At 33.7% G+C, this 21,943-nt stretch overlaps 5 protein-coding genes and 1 long non-coding RNA gene across 8 annotated transcripts; 2 read left to right on the forward strand and 4 right to left on the reverse strand.

The window, feature by feature from the left end:
* Nucleotides 1–999: 999 nt before the first annotated feature.
* LOC9325242 (probable protein phosphatase 2C 17) lies at nucleotides 1,000–2,704 on the forward strand. 2 transcript variants are annotated; one of them, XM_021035196.1, is made up of 6 exons: nucleotides 1,085–1,174; nucleotides 1,252–1,305; nucleotides 1,381–1,617; nucleotides 1,702–1,987; nucleotides 2,060–2,214; nucleotides 2,306–2,704. In XM_021035196.1, the coding sequence occupies exons 2-6, from the start codon at nucleotides 1,270–1,272 to the stop codon at nucleotides 2,441–2,443; spliced, it is 852 nt and encodes a 283-aa protein (XP_020890855.1). In that variant the 5' UTR covers nucleotides 1,085–1,174; nucleotides 1,252–1,269; the 3' UTR covers nucleotides 2,444–2,704. The 2 variants fall into 2 exon arrangements, with proteins under 2 accessions (XP_020890854.1, XP_020890855.1); XM_021035195.1 differs by having other exon boundaries at nucleotides 1,000–1,305.
* Nucleotides 2,705–3,594: 890 nt separating this feature from the next.
* On the reverse strand, nucleotides 3,595–5,500 carry LOC9323794 (uncharacterized hydrolase YugF). The gene is made up of 3 exons (XM_002889133.2): nucleotides 4,567–5,500; nucleotides 3,992–4,084; nucleotides 3,595–3,905 (listed from the first exon to the last, which is right to left on the reverse strand). The coding sequence occupies exons 1-3, from the start codon at nucleotides 5,338–5,340 to the stop codon at nucleotides 3,690–3,692; spliced, it is 1,083 nt and encodes a 360-aa protein (XP_002889179.2). The 5' UTR covers nucleotides 5,341–5,500; the 3' UTR covers nucleotides 3,595–3,689.
* A 565-nt stretch (nucleotides 5,501–6,065) lies between these two features.
* On the reverse strand, nucleotides 6,066–7,345 carry LOC110231020. 2 transcript variants are annotated; one of them, XR_002334114.1, is made up of 4 exons: nucleotides 7,117–7,345; nucleotides 6,694–6,812; nucleotides 6,450–6,557; nucleotides 6,066–6,350 (listed from the first exon to the last, which is right to left on the reverse strand). It is a non-coding gene; the product is annotated as an uncharacterized LOC110231020 (long non-coding RNA). The 2 variants fall into 2 exon arrangements; XR_002334113.1 differs by lacking the exon at nucleotides 6,450–6,557 and having other exon boundaries at nucleotides 7,117–7,276.
* Nucleotides 7,346–9,367: 2,022 nt separating this feature from the next.
* On the reverse strand, nucleotides 9,368–12,003 carry LOC9325243 (14-3-3-like protein GF14 epsilon). The gene is made up of 6 exons (XM_021035831.1): nucleotides 11,486–12,003; nucleotides 10,870–11,121; nucleotides 10,480–10,534; nucleotides 10,292–10,379; nucleotides 10,051–10,160; nucleotides 9,368–9,865 (listed from the first exon to the last, which is right to left on the reverse strand). Exons 1-6 carry the CDS (start codon nucleotides 11,550–11,552, stop codon nucleotides 9,571–9,573), a joined length of 867 nt encoding a protein of 288 aa, XP_020891490.1. The 5' UTR covers nucleotides 11,553–12,003; the 3' UTR covers nucleotides 9,368–9,570.
* A 2,266-nt stretch (nucleotides 12,004–14,269) lies between these two features.
* LOC9325244 lies at nucleotides 14,270–16,678 on the forward strand. The gene is made up of 4 exons (XM_021010282.1): nucleotides 14,270–14,619; nucleotides 14,709–15,768; nucleotides 15,853–15,999; nucleotides 16,077–16,678. Exons 1-4 carry the CDS (start codon nucleotides 14,569–14,571, stop codon nucleotides 16,583–16,585), a joined length of 1,767 nt encoding a protein of 588 aa, XP_020865941.1. The 5' UTR covers nucleotides 14,270–14,568; the 3' UTR covers nucleotides 16,586–16,678.
* Nucleotides 16,679–16,871: 193 nt separating this feature from the next.
* Nucleotides 16,872–20,616, reverse strand: LOC9323795 (probable pectin methyltransferase QUA2). The gene is made up of 9 exons (XM_002889135.2): nucleotides 20,225–20,616; nucleotides 19,163–19,873; nucleotides 18,949–19,078; nucleotides 18,628–18,868; nucleotides 18,325–18,538; nucleotides 18,044–18,219; nucleotides 17,653–17,956; nucleotides 17,440–17,581; nucleotides 16,872–17,353 (listed from the first exon to the last, which is right to left on the reverse strand). The coding sequence occupies exons 2-9, from the start codon at nucleotides 19,846–19,848 to the stop codon at nucleotides 17,195–17,197; spliced, it is 2,052 nt and encodes a 683-aa protein (XP_002889181.1). The 5' UTR covers nucleotides 19,849–19,873; nucleotides 20,225–20,616; the 3' UTR covers nucleotides 16,872–17,194.
* Nucleotides 20,617–21,943: the final 1,327 nt, after the last annotated feature.

Genomic DNA, 21,943 nt, shown 5'->3' on the forward strand with positions numbered 1-21,943 from the left:
GAGTCGCGCAAGGAAGACGAGACGGTAGTACCCTAATGGACTTGCAAGCTTTCTATGTATCGGTAGTACAAGACGGTAGTACCCTAATGGACTGTCAACGGTTGATAATTTAGTATTGTAAATGGGCTTTTTCCATGAAAGGCCCATAACTAGATACAAGAAGATCAGTAAAGTCTCCAAGTCTATCATGGTTGACAGTCAACCGTTGACTATATCGTTAAGAAAAAATAATTGAAATGATAAACAATTGGAAAATGTAATAAAGTTTAAATATTTGGAAAATTTCATGGTTGTGTACGTATATCAATTTATCAATTAAATTTTTCATTATAATTTCATATACAATATAGTAATAATTTATTACTAGATGGTAGTATTTGTATACTTATAAATAAATATATAAAGCAGATTATGTAAAACCATATCACAAAGAAAACAATTACCTTTGCTTTCCAAATTTTTTAGTTGAACAAAGATGTTATTATATTACCAAAAATTAATTGTATGCATTTGTGTTTAAGCAGTTACCAAAGTAAAAGCATGCAAAATCTTTATATATAATGGGAAGAGTTTTCTTTACTTTTAAGGTGTCCACATAATCATATTAAACATCCAATAAATCAAAAGCATGTCATTAGTCAAAAAAATTATTTTTACATTAACCTAATATGTACACGATTATACTATAATCAGTGCCGGCTTAACATGGGTGGCGAGCTGGGCAATCACCAGGAGCCCACAAATAAAAGGGGCCCACACAATTTTTTTTTTTTACAAGCGTAACCAAAAATAATAAAATTTGTGTAAGTATAACAGAAAAAAGAAAATTATTATTAAAAAAATGGGCCATATATATTTGCATTCCTTTTAAGAATAACGTAATTCTTATTTTTACAAATTTGTTGGGTCCAAGTTAGAAGTTGATTTACTTTAGACCAATAATTCCAAAAAATTTATTGATTTATTAGGCTAAATCTCTTTTGTAAAATGATCTTGTAGTTAATAACGTTAGATTTGGTGTGAATTAAAAAACTAATTCATGAAAACCATACCAGAATTTTTAATTTTAATTTCAGTGGATATAAATTTCTCTCATGAAAACGACATTAACGAAGGAGAGCCAAAGCTTCGTCGTCAAATTTTATCATTTGCGGAAATCGAACCAAAACTTAGGGTTTTACTTCTCTCATTTCTCTCTTCAATTTCGTCTCTTGCTTCCATTTTCTAAACTCAAATTCGTAAATATCGCAGATTTAATTCAGAATCCAAATGCCCAAGATCTGCTGTTCTCGTTCCGCTACACAAGTAAAAATCCAAACTTTTTTCATTTTATCAGAGTTTTTCTGGATTTTTTTTGGTGATTTTTGTTAATGTGTTTAGGTTGTGGTAGCACAAAAATCAAACTCGGGTAAAGGAAGAAATAGTGAAGGAAGAATCAAGTATGGATATAGTTTGATAAAGGGGAAATCTGACCATTCAATGGAGGATTATCATGTTGCTAAGTTTATGAATTTCAATGGCAATGAATTGGGGCTTTTTGCAATCTTTGATGGTCATAAAGGTGATAATGTAGCTGCTTATTTGCAGAACCATCTCTTCTCTAATATCCTCAAAGATGTAAGTTGTATAAAGATTGTTGCTTTTTGTATATGTTGTGATTAGTGTGATAGATAAGTATATTGTGTTGATTTTTTCTTCTAGGGAGAGTTTTTGGTTGATCCTCGAAGAGCAATTGCGAAAGCTTATGAGAATACAGACCAAAAGATTTTAGCAGATAATAGAACGGACTTAGAGAGTGGCGGTTCGACTGCGGTGACTGCGATTTTGATCAATGGGAAAGTTTTGTGGGTAGCTAATGTTGGCGATTCGCGTGCTATTGTTTCTAGTCGAGGTAAAGCAAAACAGATGAGTGTAGATCATGATCCTGATGATGATACTGAGAGGAGTATGATTGAGAGTAAAGGTGGATTTGTAACCAACAGACCAGGTTAAGAACATCCCTTTTATTGATCTATCATTATATATATAAGGATGATCCTGATGTTTGTGAATTGAACAGGTGATGTTCCTCGCGTGAACGGTTTGTTAGCTGTCTCTCGCGTCTTTGGTGACAAAAACCTCAAAGCATATTTGAACTCAGAGCCTTACATTAAGGATGTCACCATTGATAGTCACACTGATTTTCTTATTCTGGCTAGTGACGGTATTTCGAAGGTGAAATTGGGGTTAAAGATTACTAGTTAGTCTGGATTTTTACATATGGAAGTGATCAATGGGAATCATTTTGTTGAAACTTATTGAACAGGTGATGTCAAACCAAGAAGCAGTTGACATAGCTAAGAAGTTGAAAGATCCAAAGGAAGCAGCGAGGCAAGTAGTGGCTGAAGCATTGAAAAGAAACAGTAAGGATGACATATCTTGCATTGTTGTCCGGTTTAGATGATAACCAAGAAGACGCAGCTTATATTGGATTTGGAGCTTGCTTTTGCTTCACCAAGATTATTTTGGGGTCCGGTTTAGTTCGATCTGGTTCTTGGTTACTTGTGCATTTTCAAGAACAGGAGTTTAATAGGAATATTATTATATTATACTAGTTTGACAAACCAGATGAGTTATATCATAAAATTTACATGAAAAGAATAAATGATGTAGTTTGTTCTTGGAATCATGGATAATTAATCTATGTTAACAGAAAATAAACAAACAATCATTCAGAATAGATGAATTCATATCAGCCAGGCTTACTTACTGGGCTTTAATGACAAGGCACATATCGGCCCATAAAACGGTAGACCTAAAGGGGAAATTAGGGTTTCTGAAGCAGGAAACTGGAGGCGGCCACTATATATGCTAATGCTCTTATCAATTTGCAAAATCGTATTCTTGATGGATCTCAAAGCCGATTTGTTATCTTTCATTTGTTTTATATCGTTGAAGTTAGATTAAGCAATTAGTGGTTTTTGTTTTTTTTGGTTTATGGGTTGATTTTTTGATAAAGATAAAGATGCCTCTTCTTTCAGCAGCAAGATCTATACTTGTTAGCTTTGTTCTGGAGGCACATATCAATTCGCCATTATGAGAGGGATTTTTATAATTTTGCAGAGTTGTTTCTTCCTTCTTTGCTGATTATCCCTCTCTTTGGTACATAATCTCTCCTTCTATAATAAAAAGTTTTGCTCTGAAATTTTCATGAAAAATATAAGATGGTGACGAACGACTGAATAAAATGACTTAAACTGCGGTTACGTGGTCATTTGAGAACTGTGATGAGTATACAATGGTTTTTATGCTCACGACAATTTTCAAAGCATCTCTATGTTTATGCTCATCACAGTTCTTGATTACCCACTAAACCGATGTTTAAAAAACCTTTATGTTTAAACCAAATTATTTGTCTCCCATATTATCCGTATTATCAAATTATTCGTCCAGAAAATAAGACTTTGTTTTCAGATAGTAAGCCTCACGATGATTTTATTCCTCTCGCTAATTTTGCTAATTTCTTTTGATAAGCACCTAAAGATTCAAAGTTTTTGATTATGGACAACGGAATTAATTTCAGAAAAGTCGGACATATATAAATAATTAGACAACTGGAAACGCGAAGTGATATATATATATCTTCATAAAGTTTCAAGGATACATAAGAAATTGAGAAGAAAATCAAAACTAGAGACTAGTAATATTCATCAAACACTTCCATTAGAGATAGGAAACTGTGGTTTAGTCTCCAAAAGAAAAGATTTGAGAAGTTTAAGAAACGTTTTGGGTCTCTCGAAGTTAAAGATATGACCAGTTCTCTTGATAATAACGAGTCTCCCATTATCGCCTATATGTTTCTCCAGTCTCTTGCCCATCTCCAATGGGAACACTTGATCATGCTCTCCCCATATTATCAACGTTGGCTGCATTAATTAAAATTATATACCTCTTTAATTACATTTATAAGAATGAAGATTTATGACAAAACTTGGGAGGAAGAAAATCGAACCTGTGTGAGCTTTGGAATCTCTGAGATTATTCTGTCTTTTGGTATGGCTTTGATCAGTTCTCTCTTCTCTTCCATATTATCTCTTGTCAAAGCCTGTTTCGTTTCACATTGTTTAGCTTTTTTTCACCAAGTAAGAATATTTACTTCAATATTATAAAGAAAAACAAAACAACTTTTATTGGTACGAATTTATAAAGTTTACTCTTTTTTTACCGTTTCATAGTATTCAACAAAGATCTACCAAATAAATTTATTTAAAAATGATTATGTTGATGATCGAACCCATCTAATAATTAAAAAATCGAAATTTGTAAAATTCTTCAAAAACAAAAGAAAATTTTTCTTTTGAATTACAAGTTGACAATATAAGTACATTATCTTCAACAGATATTAGAATCTTTAAAAGTTCAAATCTTACTATTTCTAAACTATATTCGCACTTACTAGATTTCCATCATTTAAATAACTTTTTCTTCTTTTCGCTTTTTCGTATTCGTATATGTTCTTCTTAAGACAAATAGACACGTGTCGTAATATGATTTGGTTGAAGAAGTAAAAAGAAGAAAGTAGCTCACATGTTCAATGAAATCATGGAGAAGACAAGTAGGAACCAGTCTCGCCAACGCCGGCTTGTAAAAGATGTAACCCATAAGTTCCCTAAGCTTTTTCACAGATTCCGGCACAAGAATCTTTGAAGCTTCATCAAGATCCGACACCTTGAAAACGCCAGCTTTCATATCTTTCTCTTCCACGCACACGGCGGCGCAGCATATCACAACTCTCTCCACGGCGTCTGCGTACATCGCCGCCATCCGATAACCCACGAATCCGCCGTAGCTAAGACCGACGAGACTGAATTTTTTCACGGATTGGGCTTCTAAGGCCCGCATGAGTGTTTGGGCCTGAAAGATATCGGATCTTTCGGGTCGGGTCGTGGAGGATCCGCCGAAGAAGACGAGGTCGGGGATGTAGAGGTTGAAATGACGAGAGAGACGTCTAGCTACGTCGTACCATTGCCAGATGGCAGTAGCTCCGAGGCCGTGGATGAGGAGGAGATTGGGTTTGGGTTTGGTCTCGGGTTGGGTTTTGGATACCCAAAAGTTGACTACGGTTCCATCTTTCAAATCGATGGTTACGGGTCGTAGACCGGATCTTTTAAAACCGGATTTGTAAGTTCGTTCTATTGCTTGAGACAAGCTAAAGAAACCTGTCATTACAAAAGAATAAAAATGTGAGTGAGGATACAAAAGAAAAGAAAAAGATTTTTGAGTTGAAAGATATTGTGGTGTATTGTGTTTGGTTCTCTGGTATGTTGTATTGGTTGGGGGATTTATTACGAATGAGCACATTTTATTATTAATATTAATAAATTGAAAGAGACTAAATTGAAATGTGGTTATAAGTTGTAACAGTGGAGAGTCGCATCACATGTAAATAAATAAATAATTTACGAATTTCTTTTTTGTGTAAAGAGAAAAGAAAAAGGAAACGTTTTTATCGTTCCTCGTAAATTGTTTTTTTTTTAATAACTTTGTTATATTCATATATCTATTTGTATTTCAAAAGATTGCATTGCATTTGCATATGTACATATTATTATTAGTAAGAGAAATATGATTTTTTTACTACACCCTTGATTATTGAGTATTTTCGATATATTGGGAAAAAACGAATTTGAATATGTTATGTGACCTAATGTATGGTCTTTAATTTATTTGGCGGTACAATCAAATGTTATTTATTTGTGATAAAAAAAAAGTAGATGGCACCAATGTTACAAAAATATTTGTATCTGAAATCGATAAGGCACGTGGTTAGTCTTTAATGTGAACATAAGGTTGTGACAGTGCGTAGGTTGGGAAATTAAATTCGAGTATCTGACATAATTTTCAAGTTTTTTTTAAAAAAGAAAAGTATTAGAGCAACATCAATGGTTGAATCCTTCAAAGGATTCTTAAACATATTTTAATCATAAATTATGACAATTTTAAAGTTAAGAGTTTTTGATGAATTCTTAAAAAAATTTGTGTCCAATGGTAGAGTCCTTGTGTAGATTTCTTAAAAAAAAATAAAAAATTTTAAATGAAAAACTCTTTAATTACAATGAAGTTTGAAGTAGTTTCCCTGTATAGTAGAAGAGAGCAGATTATAACAAATATTAGCATCAAAGCTATGAGAACTTGTTGTTTCATAACAGAGAAAGATTCAAAAATGTATTCTTTCTAGAGGTAAGAAATAAACTCAAGAAAAAGGACAACATACTTAAGTCATCCCTCCAGCTTCAGCCTTTCTTGACAAGTGTTAGTCTCAGCCTTTCCTCTCAAAGACCCAAAAAAAAAATTGGTTTACACCATTCTACCTGTCATTGAATAAGAAACAGACCAATTAAGAGACCAAAGGGTATTTAACTCCAGAAAGATAAGCACCAATAACATACTTAAGCCATTGTAACATATACTTAAGCATGTCGATGGGTCAAGAAGGCATCTATAGTTATTTCACTTGCATGGGTATTTCACTTGCAATATTTAAGAGCGTTTTCAAAGTAGAAAACAGAGGAAATACTCTGCATTTGCAAAAAAAAAAACACTCACAAACATATTCACAAACATCTGGTGAACATAAAACTGTAATAACTCAAGAAACAGAGTAATAAACTAATAACTACAAAGAGCAAAATCCAGAGGTGTATGTAATAATACCAATTTGTTGCCTAGATCCACAGCAGCATCTTGGTAACTACTCTTCTTCCCTTGACTGCCTCCACAGAACACACAGATTCTTCCAAACTTTGACTTTTGCATGGTTTCAGTGTTGACCTCTATTGATTACGATGAGAGCACAAGCAAAGAAAAAATCTAAACTTTTTTCCCGAAAGAAAACAAAAACAGTAGCTTTGGATTTGTTAATGAAATCTCTCAATTGGAGTGTCAAAGAAGAAGAAGAAGAAGAAAAAAGCTCGAAACTTTAAGAGTTATGGTGTTTCTTTTCTTTTCTTTAATTTCTCTAAGAATTTGTCTGTGACCAAATTCATCAATTCCCAATTCAACAAACCCTAATTTCGATATAATCTAAAATAATCCTAATTCATCACGATATACACAATCAAACACATAGAATTATACCTTCAGAAAGCGATTGTGGCTTGATTTGATGATGATTTGATGATCATGAAGCCGGCTTTTCTCTTCTGATTTGTTCTTCGTCTTTCAGAGATTACAAGAGAAGAGAAGAGTAGAGAAGAGAGAGAGATCGCGAAATGAAGTTGGAAAAGATTGTTTTTTTTTTGTTTTCTCTGTTTGCCAAACGGATCAAAACATGCCACGTAAGCGTCTCTAAAAATCACAAAAAAACTCTAAAGTAAGGAACGCACCTTACCAATAATCATATTTTTGATTTATTTTTGGGCATTTTTTATAAGGATTCTCACCTAGAATTCCTTTAGGACTGTCCATTGGGCTTGCTCTTAGAATGGGTTCCCATTAGAATGAGACCAAGATGTTGAAGACCCAAAATTATATAGATGACTTGCGAAAGACAGAAGAAACTAGAAAACTTTGTCAATTTCGGTTAAAAGAGTCTTTTTCTTTGTCCTGAAGAGTCTTGAATTATCTGCCAATACTCTAGAAGAAGACAAAAAAAAACATTTTTTCACATAATTATTTGAATATTATTTGGAAAAACTTGAGACAAAAAAAACGTTCAATTCCTCAGTTTAAGCGTATTGTTATATGTACATCAATGGCTGACCAAATTTTAATGAGTTAAGGACAGGTTACGAGGACCATCAATTGAAGACAAATTGGTAGATATGTTGGTATAGCTTACTTATTACTATAGTATTTTAGATGTAATTTGCATGTATCAAGTTATTAGTGACGTGGCTTCATATCTACTTATACTCTGTATAAATGATGCTATATATATATATATATATATATATATATATATATATATATATCTATATATACATTTTTGAATGACTTTTAGCAAATAAATCCTGGAGTTGGACCTTATTTACGGATGAATGCCATTGGCATTAATTATTTAAATTTGAAAAATATTAATTAAAGATATTACCAATACGATTTCGAGAATCATAAATTCATATCTTCCTTAATTTTCTGAGTCATTAATGTGATAATCTTTAGAAAATATTTCTCTGTAAAAAAAAAAAATTCACATTAATGAAGGCATTAAAATCGACACTAACAATTAAATTATTTAGATGTTCAATTATTTTAAGATTCTTATATCTTATTTGATATTTTTTTTTTAATATCTCATTCTTTAATTACTGCGTTTAGAATTTATTGGTTGTTACCTATTTTTTGGTGAAATTTATTGGTTGTTACTTGTTACTTAATAAGTAATTATGGTGCGTTTATTTTAGTTAATATCTAATTTAAAGGATTTGTTTTCTTTTATTATTAATAAATGAATAACATGTATAGAAATAAAAGATTTTTTTTGCGACTCCATAATAAAAATATTAAACTCTTATTTTCTACATTTCTTACACATAATATCCTCTTATTCAATAACAAAAAATATATATTACATATTTTTAAAAATATTTATAATATTTAAATTATATAAAAAATTTGTAATATTAATATTATTTCAACTCTATACAAATTTAATATATATGTATATATATCTTATGGGAACCATTTAAAAGAAATTTTTAAATTGACCTGAATTATATAGCTTTTAAATAAAAGTATTATTAAAAAGAAAAATAACTAAATAATGTTTAATTTCACGGGACGGGTAATATGATGGGACGGGTTTGGGTTGATATTTATAAAAGATTGTATACCACGGGTGAAATCCTAAAATTAACAATCAAAATAATCTATCAAACAAATTACATTTTGATTTTTTTAAGAAAATATAGTCCCGCGGTGTACCGCGGGTTAAATCCTAGTATATATTGTTATGCTATGTTTTTACAAAGTTTTATTTTTTATTTTTATTTTTTTTTTTGTTTTTACAAAGTTCTATAACTAATTAGTGCCGATCACAATTGTGGGGAATAACTTTATGAATAAATTGGAAATGAAAGGAATGAAAATGATAGATGAATAATTTTGCTCCACTCATACTTCTTTGATAGATGAACAATTTAATTATTCACAACGAATTTTTTTTTTTTTCGTTCAGGTTTATCATGCAGAATCAATCAATATAACTTTTCCCATATATTTTCATTACGAAAGTAAACTTCCCAAAAAAACTAGGAATTGATTCTACCATGTGTATGTGTACCGTAACTCATATAGTCATATTAGTTTCGATATTATTTTATCGTACGATTTTATTGTCTACTTCTTACTTGGTTAATAATAGCCAATGCATTAGTTGTTCAACAATGTTTATTAGAAATTATATAAAAACAAATTTAACAATCTATCATTCACACATTGTGACCCAACTCAAACCAAAGCACAAAGCCGAGTGTTTAAATACATAGTACTACAGTAGTATATATTTGCGTTTCTAGCTAGTAGTCAACAAGAAGACTAATTGAGTTCTGTAAACAATCAAACCTTATCAGCACGACCAATGATTTATCTTCATCGTCTCAAAAGACATGTTCTAATCGTCTGTCTTGTTTTTCGGGATTTCAAGATCCAGTTCTGCAAAATTACAATTTTAATTAGTATAAAAAATAGGTCATGAAAGAAAAAGTTTAAGAACCTTTCACTGCGAACTAAACGTATATTACCATTACCATCGCCTAAAGTCCATGCAGAAAGATTGTATTTAAGCATCTCTATGATGTATATGCTCTCTTCACATTTTTTCTTGTCAAGGCCATCGAGTTCAGCGATTGCTTCATCGTAAGCTTTCTTGACCAATTTGCATGCGCTGTATAAATTCACATAATAATTACTATTAGCTAATTAACTGTAAAAAAAAAGATACTAAAAAAACTTGTAAAAATTATTCGTTTAAAATTAATTGGCAATGAAAATATAAATAGTTATATATGCATATTTTATGATAGATTCAAACACCGCACTTATTTTATTTTTAAGCAAATGTGATATTACCTTTCAATAGATTTAAGGATCTCATAATTGAATATCGAGAAGTTTAAAGCCAATCCAAGTCTAACCATATTGGTGGGTGCTAAACTATTCTCTGCCATTTCCATTGCAACCTACAAAGTATATGCCTTTTTCATGTTTTTTTTTTCATGTCTTTTCCATGTTTTTTCCAAACTAATATATGGAAGAAAATATACCAAAATAAAATATTAAAGTTGAGGGAAAAGCATGATTGAAAGAGGACCTTATATGCTTCCAGAGAACTATCCGCATTTTCTTTACGTTCAGCATCAGAACCAAACTCTGCCATATATCGAAAATAATCTCCTTTCCTACATATACCAAGAAACAATATAACAAAAAGATTTTTAAGAAAGAAAAAAAAAAAAAAAAAAAAGATGATCATGATGATGATAACGGAATATGACTTACATTCTGATAAAAAAGACAGTTGATTCGACATTAGTAGTTGATGGTATGAGATGAGCAGTGCCGGTCCGAGCATTTGTGAGGCCCTACACGAAAAATAAAATGAGGCCCAATATATTTATAAGTTTTAGGGCTAAATTTTTTTTTGGACCTATTTTTAGTAAATTATACAAAAATAATGATATTTTGAATATTATTACATTCAAATTTAATTGTTTGGGCCCTATTTTATTTATTTTTTTCGAAAAAGACTTTAGTTTCTACCAAATATTTTCATTTTATGGGTCTTTTTACCAAAAAAATAAAAAAAACCTTAAAAAAAATAAAAAAAAATTGTGGTGCCCCAAGCCACCGCTTGGGTGGCCTGTCCTGCGGGCCGGCCCTGGAGATGAGAATCAATGAGAGACAAAATGTCATTACAAACATCGAAAAACTCATATTTAACCATTTCTTGTTGTCCTTTTATCAATTTAACATTTTGGTCGTTTCCTTTCGAGTCTTCCAATTTTTCAATAGATGATATTACTCTCAATGAAGCTCTCTTAGTCTCCATGACATTCTTGTACCCAGTTGTTAGTAGGTCTCTTTCCTCTTCACTTAGCTCTATATCATGCTCACATACTTTTCTCATCGATTTCATCATATCTGCCACAACAATATCAATTGAAAAAGATTCAATAATTAGCCGTTTAATTACTCCTTATGAGGTTATAGAAAGATGGATAAAGTAGCAACAATGATTTCTTCGTACACAAGAGTAATTCTATGCATTGCTAAGAGAGATAAATTTGTTTGTAAGAGAGCTAACTTCGTTTGTAATTTTATGATCCGAGTAACCATAAGTTTGTTTTTTTGAAACAAACTCTACAACCTTTGATTGATCGATGACAACATGAAAAAAAAAAACCAATATGATAATCAACTTCCTAAAGAACTCCCAAGATAGTATGTTTAAACCAAAATCAACTATCTGTTTTTGAAATTTGCAAATATGTGAGAATACGAATACCATCATATCTTCCAGCTAGGCAGGCGAGCTTAGCCAAGTAAATAAGATTTTCTCTCTCATTCTCCATAACTTTGATCTCCAATTTCTCTCTGTCTTTGTTTCTTATGTGATTTAAGGGATGCTCAATGTTGATAGAAATGTAATATATACGTAGTGATAAAATTAATATGGATTGTTGAATCCAATTATGTGTCGACGCAGATCTCGTTTATTAGATGATAAAAAAATGTATTAGGAAAAATCAAATAAATAAGATTACTACCAAGTTTGTAATAAAGGATTGACAAAAATATCTAGTTTGTTATATAGTAAAGGAAAAACTAATAAAGATATAGAGAGAGGTATATTTAAATCTAATAAATCTACATATTTTTGTAAATTGAATATACCTAGATATTTTGTTTTCATAAATGTAAACTGAAATATTTAGAAAAATATATTAATTCCGTAAAAATGAATAGTTGAAAAATATTAAGTTGGAAAAAATTGAGTTGAATATCATTCAACATGTTCCTCTGCAAAAATGTAGTTGAATGAGTTGAACACTTTTGCAGTATAATTTGTTCAATTTTTCAGTTTTTAAAGTTAAATAAGTTGAATCATTTTTTCAATTCTTTCATTACAAATGATAAAAATAAGATAAATGTTTATTCAACTCTTTCAATTTTTTTTATTTGGATCAACCATTTATACCCGAAGATAGTATGGAGAAGTCCATATATACTTGCACGATAGTATGGGCCTTTTTAAAGCCTAAAATTAGAACCCAGATATATAATAACAACCAATACGATTGTTTAGTCGCTCTATTTGCTACTCGAGCAACTTTGTGTCAATTCTGATTATATATGCAACTATACGAGGATTTTTTTCATTTGCTTTCTTTGTATGTAGAAATTATCTTAATGTATAAGCTATTATCTATAAGTGTTGATATTTTATTCTGTTCAAAATAATCGATGAGGCAAGTCGTCCGTACTATCTTGAGGTTGGACCCATTCTTTTAGTATTGTTTAGTCTAATGAGCCATTTCTCCGAAATTAAATCTAATAAGATTTATTTGTGGAGATAACATAACAAAATATTAGTAGGTATTTTCTATTTCCAAACCTTCTCCTGGGCCTAAGCTTGTCTTGGGCCTTCGAGAATTTCTGAAAGGGCTCTCTTCGGGGTAAAGCCCTACAGAAAAAAATATATATATATATTAGTAGGTATTTTCTTTAGTTGTTAACGTAACTTGTAACGACACGTATATTTAAAAACAAGGACAACATGGTTTTTAACTTTCATATCGCTTACGTCCACTTTTTGTATATTTTCTTATAACCGTTTGTATTTGTTTTGAAATTAATAAGTTTGTAGAGATTGTGTGATTAACGATGTGTGCCAAGTTTCGTGATTTTTTTCTATAGAAACAAAAATGAATATCATTTTCCGTAACTAAGGAAAAAAACACCAACAGTTTTTAAATTAAGTATATTTTATGTAAATCTGATTATCATGTCCTCGTACGATAATGTAGTATGTATTTTAATTGGAACCTGATTTTCTTTATCATTTTCAAAAATTGAAAAATCATCGAACACTATTTAAAAAACAGTATGATAATATTAGCGTATACTGCATAACATAACCATATAGTATAATCTTCAAAAGGAATTATATTCTTTGCAAATTGCAATAATGCTGTCATGTCATGTGTGAGTTGTTTTATTTTGTGTTCTAAATGATTTGAGGTGAGATATAGTCAGCTACCAATGAGATATAGCCACGTCATCTATAAGCTCAAAAACAGCTGCTTCTATGAAGGTGGGACCCGTAGATATCTGACATTGACGGCCAGGATTGAGTGGAGACATTAGAGTCCATGTGAGACTGGGTGGACTACAAAGCAGGAGAGAGTTTGATGGACGTCGTTACTTGCGGCTACCGGACGCAACAAACCGGACCTGATGCTTACATTACCTTCTCTTATTTCTCTACTACTCTCTTCATTTGTTTTGTCTTTTCTTTTGAACTATTTATTTAGAGAAGGAAACATTTCATTATTGCTACAGAATTTATTATTCCATATAATTTATTAGGATACGTATAAATTTCATATATCAAAAACAAACAGTATGAGTTTTTAAAAATCTAACGTATAATGTAGATGATATTATGGATTTTAGTACCTAAAAGTTTATACTCAAAATCCATCACAATTTATTTCAAATCTTTCAAACTTGAGCACATTAATATATATTACTACTTTAAATGTTGTTATAAAATACACTAGAAAAATACTAATCTGATGTCAATATATATATACTAATATATATATATATTATATATATATATAGATAGTTTGGATTTAATACAGAAACATCACATATTTCTCTGCTTATTAGTGTATTTAATTGATTTTGTTGCCACCAACTAATCATGTTTCTTCAATGCATTGCGATTATTATTCAAACATTATAATAGGGAATAATTAACAAAAAAAAAAAAACATTATAATAGGGAAGAAATATATAAATAAGAAAGTCCGTGTATTAGCCGCGGATTCATACTAAGCTAGTCCCCTTAATCTTAAATGCATAAAAGACACATAGACTGAAATACAATAAAGTTTTCGAAAATGTAAGGAATGAATAATATTATTCTAGTAAAATTTTGGTTGAAAATTGAAAGTGGAGAATAAATAAATAAAATACGTACACACATCTCTTTTTCTCTGTCTTTAAGAGTAAACGAAAACACCATTAGATTTAAGTCACATGTGGCTCTTTTGCATGTTCTGTCATAAACCCGTCCATTTCATTCTTCCTCATCTTCTATCCTCTGTTTTTTCTCTTCTTCTTCTCTGTTTTAGTGGCTGAGGTCGTTTGTATTGGTGAAACAGAATTTAAAACAAGTAGGGCAATCTTTAACTCTGGCCGACACATCAACGGATTCGGCGGTGGTCGGATCAAGAAGTGCTTCCTTTTTTTCCGGCGTCATTTCTTCTTTTAAATTCATCGATTTGGTGCTCTCCCAACTTCCAATAGATTACGGCTAATTTAAAAAATTTCTTCGGGATTTTTGAGTCTGTTCACAAAATGAAGATATTTCCATGCTTTGCTGGATTGATCCGTAGAAAGAAAAATAAGGTAACTTATTTAGTATTTAGGAATTATTCTTGTGAATATTCCGGCGAATCAGATTTTGCGTTGAACTCGTTCTCTGTTTACTGAAACAGGGGAATTCAAAACCTCTGCCTCCGAAAACGCAGAGAATCCTTCAGATCAGACTTGAAGAGCCAGTGAAGCCTCTGGAGAATGATGAGCCTAACATCGCAGGCTACGACAAGGGCAGTCCTATTAAGCACGAGCCATATGACGGCGAAGATGAACGTGACGACAAGGATTCAACGAACCGTGAGTTTCCTGAATTCCAAGTTCATGAACGAGCCGTTGAATCTCTGAAAAGCAAGGAGGAAGTCACAGATACTTCTGAAAACGGCGATGATGACGACGACGAAGGAGGTCATGTCAGCGATCCCGGATTAGGCAGAGCCACGTCTTGGGTGACTTCTCCTAAGCTTAAACGATCTTGCTCCACTCTCAGCAAGTTCAATGGCCGGTTTCATGGTTCTGATCTCCATGACCTGAGAGAGACCGTTCCAGTTAGTAATGAATCAGTGAAGTCCCATAAAAGTGCAGATAGAGTGATGCTCAAGAAACACTCGTCGATGCAGATACTTCCTTCGGGTAGCCGGCGGCTCTGGTGGAAATTGTTCCTCTGGAGCCATAGGAACCTTCACAAACACCGTGTTTCGCTAAAGTCACAGCCTTTAAACAAGCACCATCAGTCTGGATACACCTCTGACTTTGCTGAGCACAACCAATCTAGCCATGAAGAAGAATCTACAAACAATTGCGCCGATTTCACCAACCAATCATCCAACTTGTGGCCTCGTCATAACCAGTGGGTAGCGTTCTCTGCCGAATCATCTTCAATGAAGCGAGTGGACGAGTGGGTAAGAGGACTCGATGTTGAAACCGCCGCAGTACCCATAAACGAGGATAGAGACGTCTTGGCCAGCTTCCCAACCTCTCCCAATACAGAGAGATCACCCTTTGGAAATGTGGTTCAATCCGGAAATGTCACAGAGGCTATAGTGCACGCAAATAGCCTTATTCAGTCTATGAGCAAATCCTCAAGCGTGGCTCACATATCGAGTATCGGCTTGAAAGCTATCCCGTGCATCTCACATTTTACCAGCCTCAAGTCGATTGATCTTTCAAACAACTTCATAGGTTCACACTCTTGGATACTAGACATTGTTCTGTTTTTTAAAGCATGTGTGTGTTGCTTACTAGACATTGTTCTGTTCACTGCAGTTCAAATTACTCCTGCATCGCTTCCAAAGGGCCTGCACGCGTTGAATCTTTCAAAGAACAAGATCAGTGTTATCGAAGGACTGAGAGATTTGACACGCCTAAGAGTACTCGATCTCAGTTACAACCGAATTTCTCGCATTGGACAAGGTAAGATTGCAGTCATTAAGCAGAATTCATATAATGCTTTGCTTGTTTCCCTGTCTTAACCAAAAGCTATTGATCAGGTTTATCAAACTGTACACTGATCAAAGAACTATACCTAGCTGGGAACAAGATCAGCAATGTAGAAGGCTTACACAGATTGCTGAAACTTATCGTTCTTGATCTTAGCTTCAACAAGATCGCCACCACCAAAGCAATAGGCCAGCTTGTTGCCAACTACAACTCTCTTGTCGCTTTGAACATCCTCGGAAACCCGATTCAGAGTAACGTAGGCGAGGACCAGCTACGAAAGACCGTCTCCAGCCTTCTCCCTAAGCTAGTTTATCTTAACAAGCAGCTCATCAAGCCACAACGAGCCAGGGAAGTTCTCAAAGATAGTGTAGCGAGAGCTGCGTTTGGTGGTGGAGATTCTTTGCACCACAGGCGCAAAAGAACATCCACCAATAAAGTTGTGGGAGCAGCCTCCCCTAGCGTTCACCACCGAGGCCACATTGCAAAAGGACGTGGTTCCAAAAACCGAAGCCAACATCAGCTAAGAAAAACTTCAGCTGCAGAGTCACCATTACATTGACATTTTTTTTCTTTACTTGTATGAATCTTATCTTATGAATTGGCCAATGCAAATTGCAAAGATATCCACCACAGGACCATTTATGTTCTCCAAGTTGCTCTTTTCTCTTGGACGAATTTGTGTGTTTCCAGTTGTTTCGGTTCGTGGAAACATGTATGTAAAACGAAAAACAAACCGAATGTACTCCGTCCGGTTTGAATTTCAAAAAGAATTGTACACTTTTAATTCCGGTACGGTACAATGTTGGATAAATAGCTCGGATCCGGTTAACCAAAGCAGTGAAAAGTTACTAAAAAGCTTTAAACTTTATTTCATAAACATCTTCACAAATATGAATCATATTCTTTTTTTCGCTGTATAATAAGAGTTATAGAACCAAAGTTGTACAAAAAAAATCTAGATTCTGTAGTAAAATGGGAACTCACGAAACCAGATAAAGAAATTTCACCGGCGGTCTTACGTCCCCGGCGGGATATATATTTCATCTCTTCCTCCTTTCTTCCCCGTATCGCCAACACAAGTTGGATGATTGATTACCAAAATGTGAGGCATTGGAACAAAAAATTAAAAAAAGTGGAGAAAAACCTGTGTCTATGTTCTTCTTCTTCTTCAGATTGATTGTCGCTTGGTGAATGGTTTTTGGCAGATGAGAAGTCTTTGTTCACTGCTGCTTTCAACCTCTATTACTCGAGCCTCCCACTTCAACTGCGTTACTAACGCTCTCGCGCTTTCCACCAGCTGCACGGTGTCACGGATTATCACCCATCCCTGTACAAAAGTTTTTTTTTTCTTATTATAGCTACCAGAACTACAAGAACGCAATAATGTTCTTTCCAAAGTAAACAAATCTGTACCTCTGGACGAAGCAATCGGTCAATCTCTGTGAATATATCAATAAGTCGACATGATTTTCGGCGCTGGCTTGTCTGAAGTGACAAGAGATTGTCTGCATGTACCAGGTCATATGTTCTCGGGTAAGTCGGGAATGGTTCACACCTGAAGGAAAAGAGATGTTCAGAAACAATTCTATGGCTAAAGAGGAAAATCCAATAGACTTTTGGACTGACCAGTCATGCAAAACTCCGACAAAGCCACGGTCAAGGATCATGGGGAGGTGGTTAGGTCCAGCTGTAGGGACCACATTCATGACCCAGACTGATTTCCTTGCTTCCAACAAGGCGGAATTGAGACCACCGAATTGAGCATTCATATCCAATACGTTTCTGAGCATGTTATAAGGCGGTGATGGATCTTCATCGCCGGGTCTCTTTGGATGATCAGAGAATATCAGAGGAGACAAGAGAGACCAGTATTCTCTCACAGTTATCTTCCAGTTCTCAGCATCCTCTCCAAGCACCTCGGGGTGAAGACCTAAACCAACCCCAGGAATCAAAAATGAGATAACAAAAACTGCAGACATATGGATTCAGAAGCAATTTTGTAACTAAGGAGACTAACCATATAATGAAAGTTCAGTCTTGTTCATGTTAGACCGGCTAGGCCATCTTGTCCGGCCTTCAATGGGAATCCACCTCCGGCTACGTGTTCCACCAATACACATCTGAAGAGGCCTGTAATAAGGAGACTCGACATCGTGTCCTTTGGTACACACAGAAGGGCCCACTCCAGGTTTCCTGTTTATAGACAAAGTATCCATTTTTAGACGACTTAATAAATAGCCATATATGTAACCATATGCAGATTCTGTAATACAACAGTGGTGTGTGTGCATCACTGACCGGGAACTATAACATTTGGTGTTGATAGTCTTTTTCCAGACAACTGTCTCGTCTTGCTGATTTAAAAGAGTCCAACAGATGCTTTCAGCAAAATCATGAACAAAGTTCCATCTTTTAAGATGATCCTTGTTACGAGGGTTTGTGAGCGGAGATGTCCATACAAAGTAACCACCGGGTTTGAGAACCCTGTCAATTTCTACAAGGAGAAGCCCATCTACACAGCAGATTGAAACAGTAAAGTTGGGTCCTCCATCGGGTTAAGGACACGAGAAAAATCATTCTGGGGTGTCAATAAACTGTTACCTTTCTGGTCCCAATCAATGCCACATCTTAAGCAATGCAACATATCAAAGGACAGGGAAGGATATGGCAATTGCTTTGATATAAAAGAGCCAATCATCGCAGGGAGACCCCTTTCGAGTGTTAGCTGAACTTGGCTACCCGAGGCTTCGTAGTTTGCTATGCACATGGTTAAAATCTGTTTGGACAACAGATGTGCCCCAAAGCTACCATAACCACATCCAATATCCAAGATAGTTCTCACCTGAAACAGTATTAAGAGGATAATAGCAAATAAGAAACTGAACTGATAAAGATTGACTCTTTTGAATGTGTGTGACTTACACCAGCTTCTATGAAGTTATCCTTCTTAATCCCAATCATTTCAGCGATCTGATGGGAATAGTCTTCAACCTCATCAGACATAGGAGATGCTGACCGGAAAGATATCTGATCATCTTCCATCATCATCATCCTGAAAAAAAGACAAAAAAGAGGCTTAGCAATGAAACCAGTCAACTATAGCAAGAGAGAACCAAAAGAAGCAACGATTCATCACCTCTTAGTTATGCTACCAGAAGACACAACTTCTTGAGCAGTAATCTTAACATTAGAATACCAGATGATATCTTTACCAGTCGGCCACCTAAGAGGAACCCGATATTTCACCGGTGGTAACACTAAACATTCTTGCTTTGATCCAGGCCCACAAAACCGATCATTTTCATCACCATTGGAGTAACCCAGAGCAAGATTCTCAGAAACATTAAAGCAAGGAACAAAATTCTCAGACTCTATATTACAATATTCCAGCTCTTTCCACCTATTAGGACCAAGAGAAATCTCGCCAATATCCCACAAGTCTGAAACAAGCTGCTCCTGTAATCTCCTATAATTGTGATATACATGACCTCTGGATGAAGTCGAAATGGAAATGGTCCACCAGAAAGATCCAGCTAAAGCAATAACCACAATAAGAACCAAACTGATCTTAAGAAACATAAGCATCAATCTGTGCCTGCTTCTTGCACTATATGGATCAGCAGAAAAACCATTTTCGCCGCCACCACCGTGCTTGGAAGAAGATTGATTAGTAAAGAGGAAACCAAAAGGAAACCTTAAGGTTAAGTGGTTATCAGAAGAACGAGGTCTTTCAGTTTTGTCTTTCATTTGAGAGTCACTCAAATCATCACTGCTATCAGAAACTCGTACTCCAGAGATGCCACGTTGTAGTGGCATTGACATTTTTGTTGCTATAAATCGAAGATCCCTGTTAAAAAAAAAAAAAAAACAAGTCCATCAGATTATAAAAATTAAAGCTTTGGATAAACAAAGACCTCTGAAACTCGAGATCACGCGTTCTAAGGAAGTTGGATCAAAACAAGTAAAAGACTAGAAATTTCCAATTTTACATAAGCAACAGATCCACGAATTCTGAGCAAAGATGAATTGGGTTTGTCTCGTGGAAATCGAAATCGAACGAGAACCCAGAAAAATTGGACAAAAAACCCCACCGACCCTCAAATTAATCCAGAAATTAGGGGGAAGAAAGTGAATCAAATAAAGAAGATGAATTCGACAAGAATGAAGAAAAAAGGAGTGAGGAAGAAGACGCAAAAACCTTCTCTTTTTTTCTCCGTTGAAGGTGTGGACTGTATATACAAACGAACGATTAAATCTGGAGCTTTCCCTTAAAAAAAAGATAAATTTGGAATTTTGATAATACTAATCAGATTATCTTCTTCAATGTTCTTCTTCAACCTTCTCTGGGACTTGAGAAGCTGGAAGAGAGTGAAGAAGCAGGCGTCGTGCAGATTTTGTATGGATCCAATCTCGACACAGCTCGTGAGAACTGATTTATTTAAACAAAAATATAAATTAAAAAAACCTTAAATTTGTTTATATGATTTAAGAAACACTTTCGTTGTCAAGCTCCGTTACCATTTTTTTTTTTTGGGTATAAAGAAAAGAAAAAAATAAAAAGAAAGAGAGCAAAATTAGTGGAATCTCTGGGCGTTGAATAAAGGTTTATGTTTAGTTGTGATGAGCGTATTTAATGGGGGGAGAAAGAAGAGAAGCTTCCCTTGGGTACATGTCTAATTGGTAATTACTACTATAACCGGTATTAACTTCACGCTCTGTTTTATTTCTATTTTTAATGCTTTTTTTTTTTACCTTTATTTCTCTCTCTTTCTTCATATGTAATCTTGGCGGTGCATAAAAACAAATATTTATTGAGAAATGGACTCTTTTAATTAAAATTTCACTAATTCGACTGAAAAATTAGAAGATGATTTATACTACTAGTAGTTGACAAATTAATAAAGTGTAGTTAGTAGTTGACATAATATTAAAAATTAGAAGATACTCGTTAATTATATTCTTAATAAAATATACTATGGAGTAGTAAATAGAAGTCGCTATTCAACCGGTAGAAAAATATGTGTTAGGTCAAACATAAGATTTTCTAAAGGTTATTTTGTCGGTAGTTAATGATTTTTTTACGGGGAGTGTTTTTCTTTATATACTAGTACTACTATTCTAAAGTTAATTGATCTTTTTAAGGTAGATGTATCGAGATTGTTTTATAGCGTCAATGGAATTTATATAAACATCATAAAGTTTAGTGGAAAAAAAAAACATAATGATTAGGACCAAAAAACAAATTATGAATAAAAAAGATACAATATGTGTGTTTTAGATGCAGATCTGAATGTGTAAAATGTTGACTTTGTAGTTTTATTCATCAAATTTGGACTGTTTAAAGAACGACAAAACACATGAGAAAAAAAAAAAATGGTCGGTTTAGGCCAAGTTCCTCTCGCAAGAAAACGAGTCATCGTCCCTTCTTGGCTTTTTCAGGTAAGGAAAAAAAAAAGACGAGTTTCTTCAGAAAAATATATGTCATCGATTGGGTTTTGTTTTTTACACTCATCGATTTGGTTAATTATAATTTATCTTCTTATCCATAGACTAATGTTTTCAAAAAAGATATTTCTTTATAAGAATTCGATCATTTATTACCAAACGCATTATTAGGAGACCAGTTGCCCACTTGTACACGCCAACCACGATAAGGTTAAAATTGTGTCCATACGCGAGGCAAAATTCGTACTTTTATAAATTCCACTCACTATAATATTTTCTACTTTTATGTGATCTTTAAAAGCTGTATTTTATGGTAATTTCATTTGAATTTTTCTTATATTCCGCATAATTTAAGACGAGGGAGTTGTTTCATGGCTCATGCATATTTTTTTACTGGATTAATAAATTTGCATGTTCCTAAATAAAGTGGAAAAGGGTGGGGATATGTTTGCAATTTTGTTGTATATGTTTG

Source organism: Arabidopsis lyrata (assembly GCF_000004255.2).
Source record: "Arabidopsis lyrata subsp. lyrata unplaced genomic scaffold ARALYscaffold_2, whole genome shotgun sequence".
NCBI classification, from domain to species: Eukaryota; Viridiplantae; Streptophyta; class Magnoliopsida; order Brassicales; family Brassicaceae; genus Arabidopsis; species Arabidopsis lyrata.

Coding starts and splice junctions, on each gene's coding strand:
- LOC9325242 (XM_021035195.1), top strand. CDS start 1,270: ATGCCCAAGATCTGCTGTTCTCGTTCCGCTACACAA. Junction 1,988..2,059: donor ATTTGTAACCAACAGACCAG/GTTAAGAACATC, acceptor TGAATTGAACAG/GTGATGTTCCTCGCGTGAAC. Junction 2,215..2,305: donor CTAGTGACGGTATTTCGAAG/GTGAAATTGGGG, acceptor CTTATTGAACAG/GTGATGTCAAACCAAGAAGC.
- LOC9323794 (XM_002889133.2), bottom strand. CDS start 5,340: ATGTGCTCATTCGTAATAAATCCCCCAACCAATACAACATACCAGAGA. Junction 4,085..4,566: donor TCCATGATTTCATTGAACAT/GTGAGCTACTTT, acceptor GAAACGAAACAG/GCTTTGACAAGAGATAATAT. Junction 3,906..3,991: donor AGATTCCAAAGCTCACACAG/GTTCGATTTTCT, acceptor TAATTAATGCAG/CCAACGTTGATAATATGGGG.
- LOC9325243 (XM_021035831.1), bottom strand. CDS start 11,552: ATGGAGAATGAGAGAGAAAATCTTATTTACTTGGCTAAGCTCGCCTGC. Junction 11,122..11,485: donor CCTAGCTGGAAGATATGATG/GTATTCGTATTC, acceptor TTGTTGTGGCAG/ATATGATGAAATCGATGAGA. Junction 10,535..10,869: donor CATTTTGTCTCTCATTGATT/CTCATCTCCAGG, acceptor GGACCGGCACTG/CTCATCTCATACCATCAACT.
- LOC9325244 (XM_021010282.1), top strand. CDS start 14,569: ATGAAGATATTTCCATGCTTTGCTGGATTGATCCGTAGAAAGAAAAAT. Junction 14,620..14,708: donor TCCGTAGAAAGAAAAATAAG/GTAACTTATTTA, acceptor TTACTGAAACAG/GGGAATTCAAAACCTCTGCC. Junction 16,000..16,076: donor AATTTCTCGCATTGGACAAG/GTAAGATTGCAG, acceptor GCTATTGATCAG/GTTTATCAAACTGTACACTG.
- LOC9323795 (XM_002889135.2), bottom strand. CDS start 19,848: ATGTCAATGCCACTACAACGTGGCATCTCTGGAGTACGAGTTTCTGAT. Junction 18,869..18,948: donor ATAACTTCATAGAAGCTGGT/GTAAGTCACACA, acceptor ATACTGTTTCAG/GTGAGAACTATCTTGGATAT. Junction 18,539..18,627: donor CATTGATTGGGACCAGAAAG/GTAACAGTTTAT, acceptor TCTGCTGTGTAG/ATGGGCTTCTCCTTGTAGAA.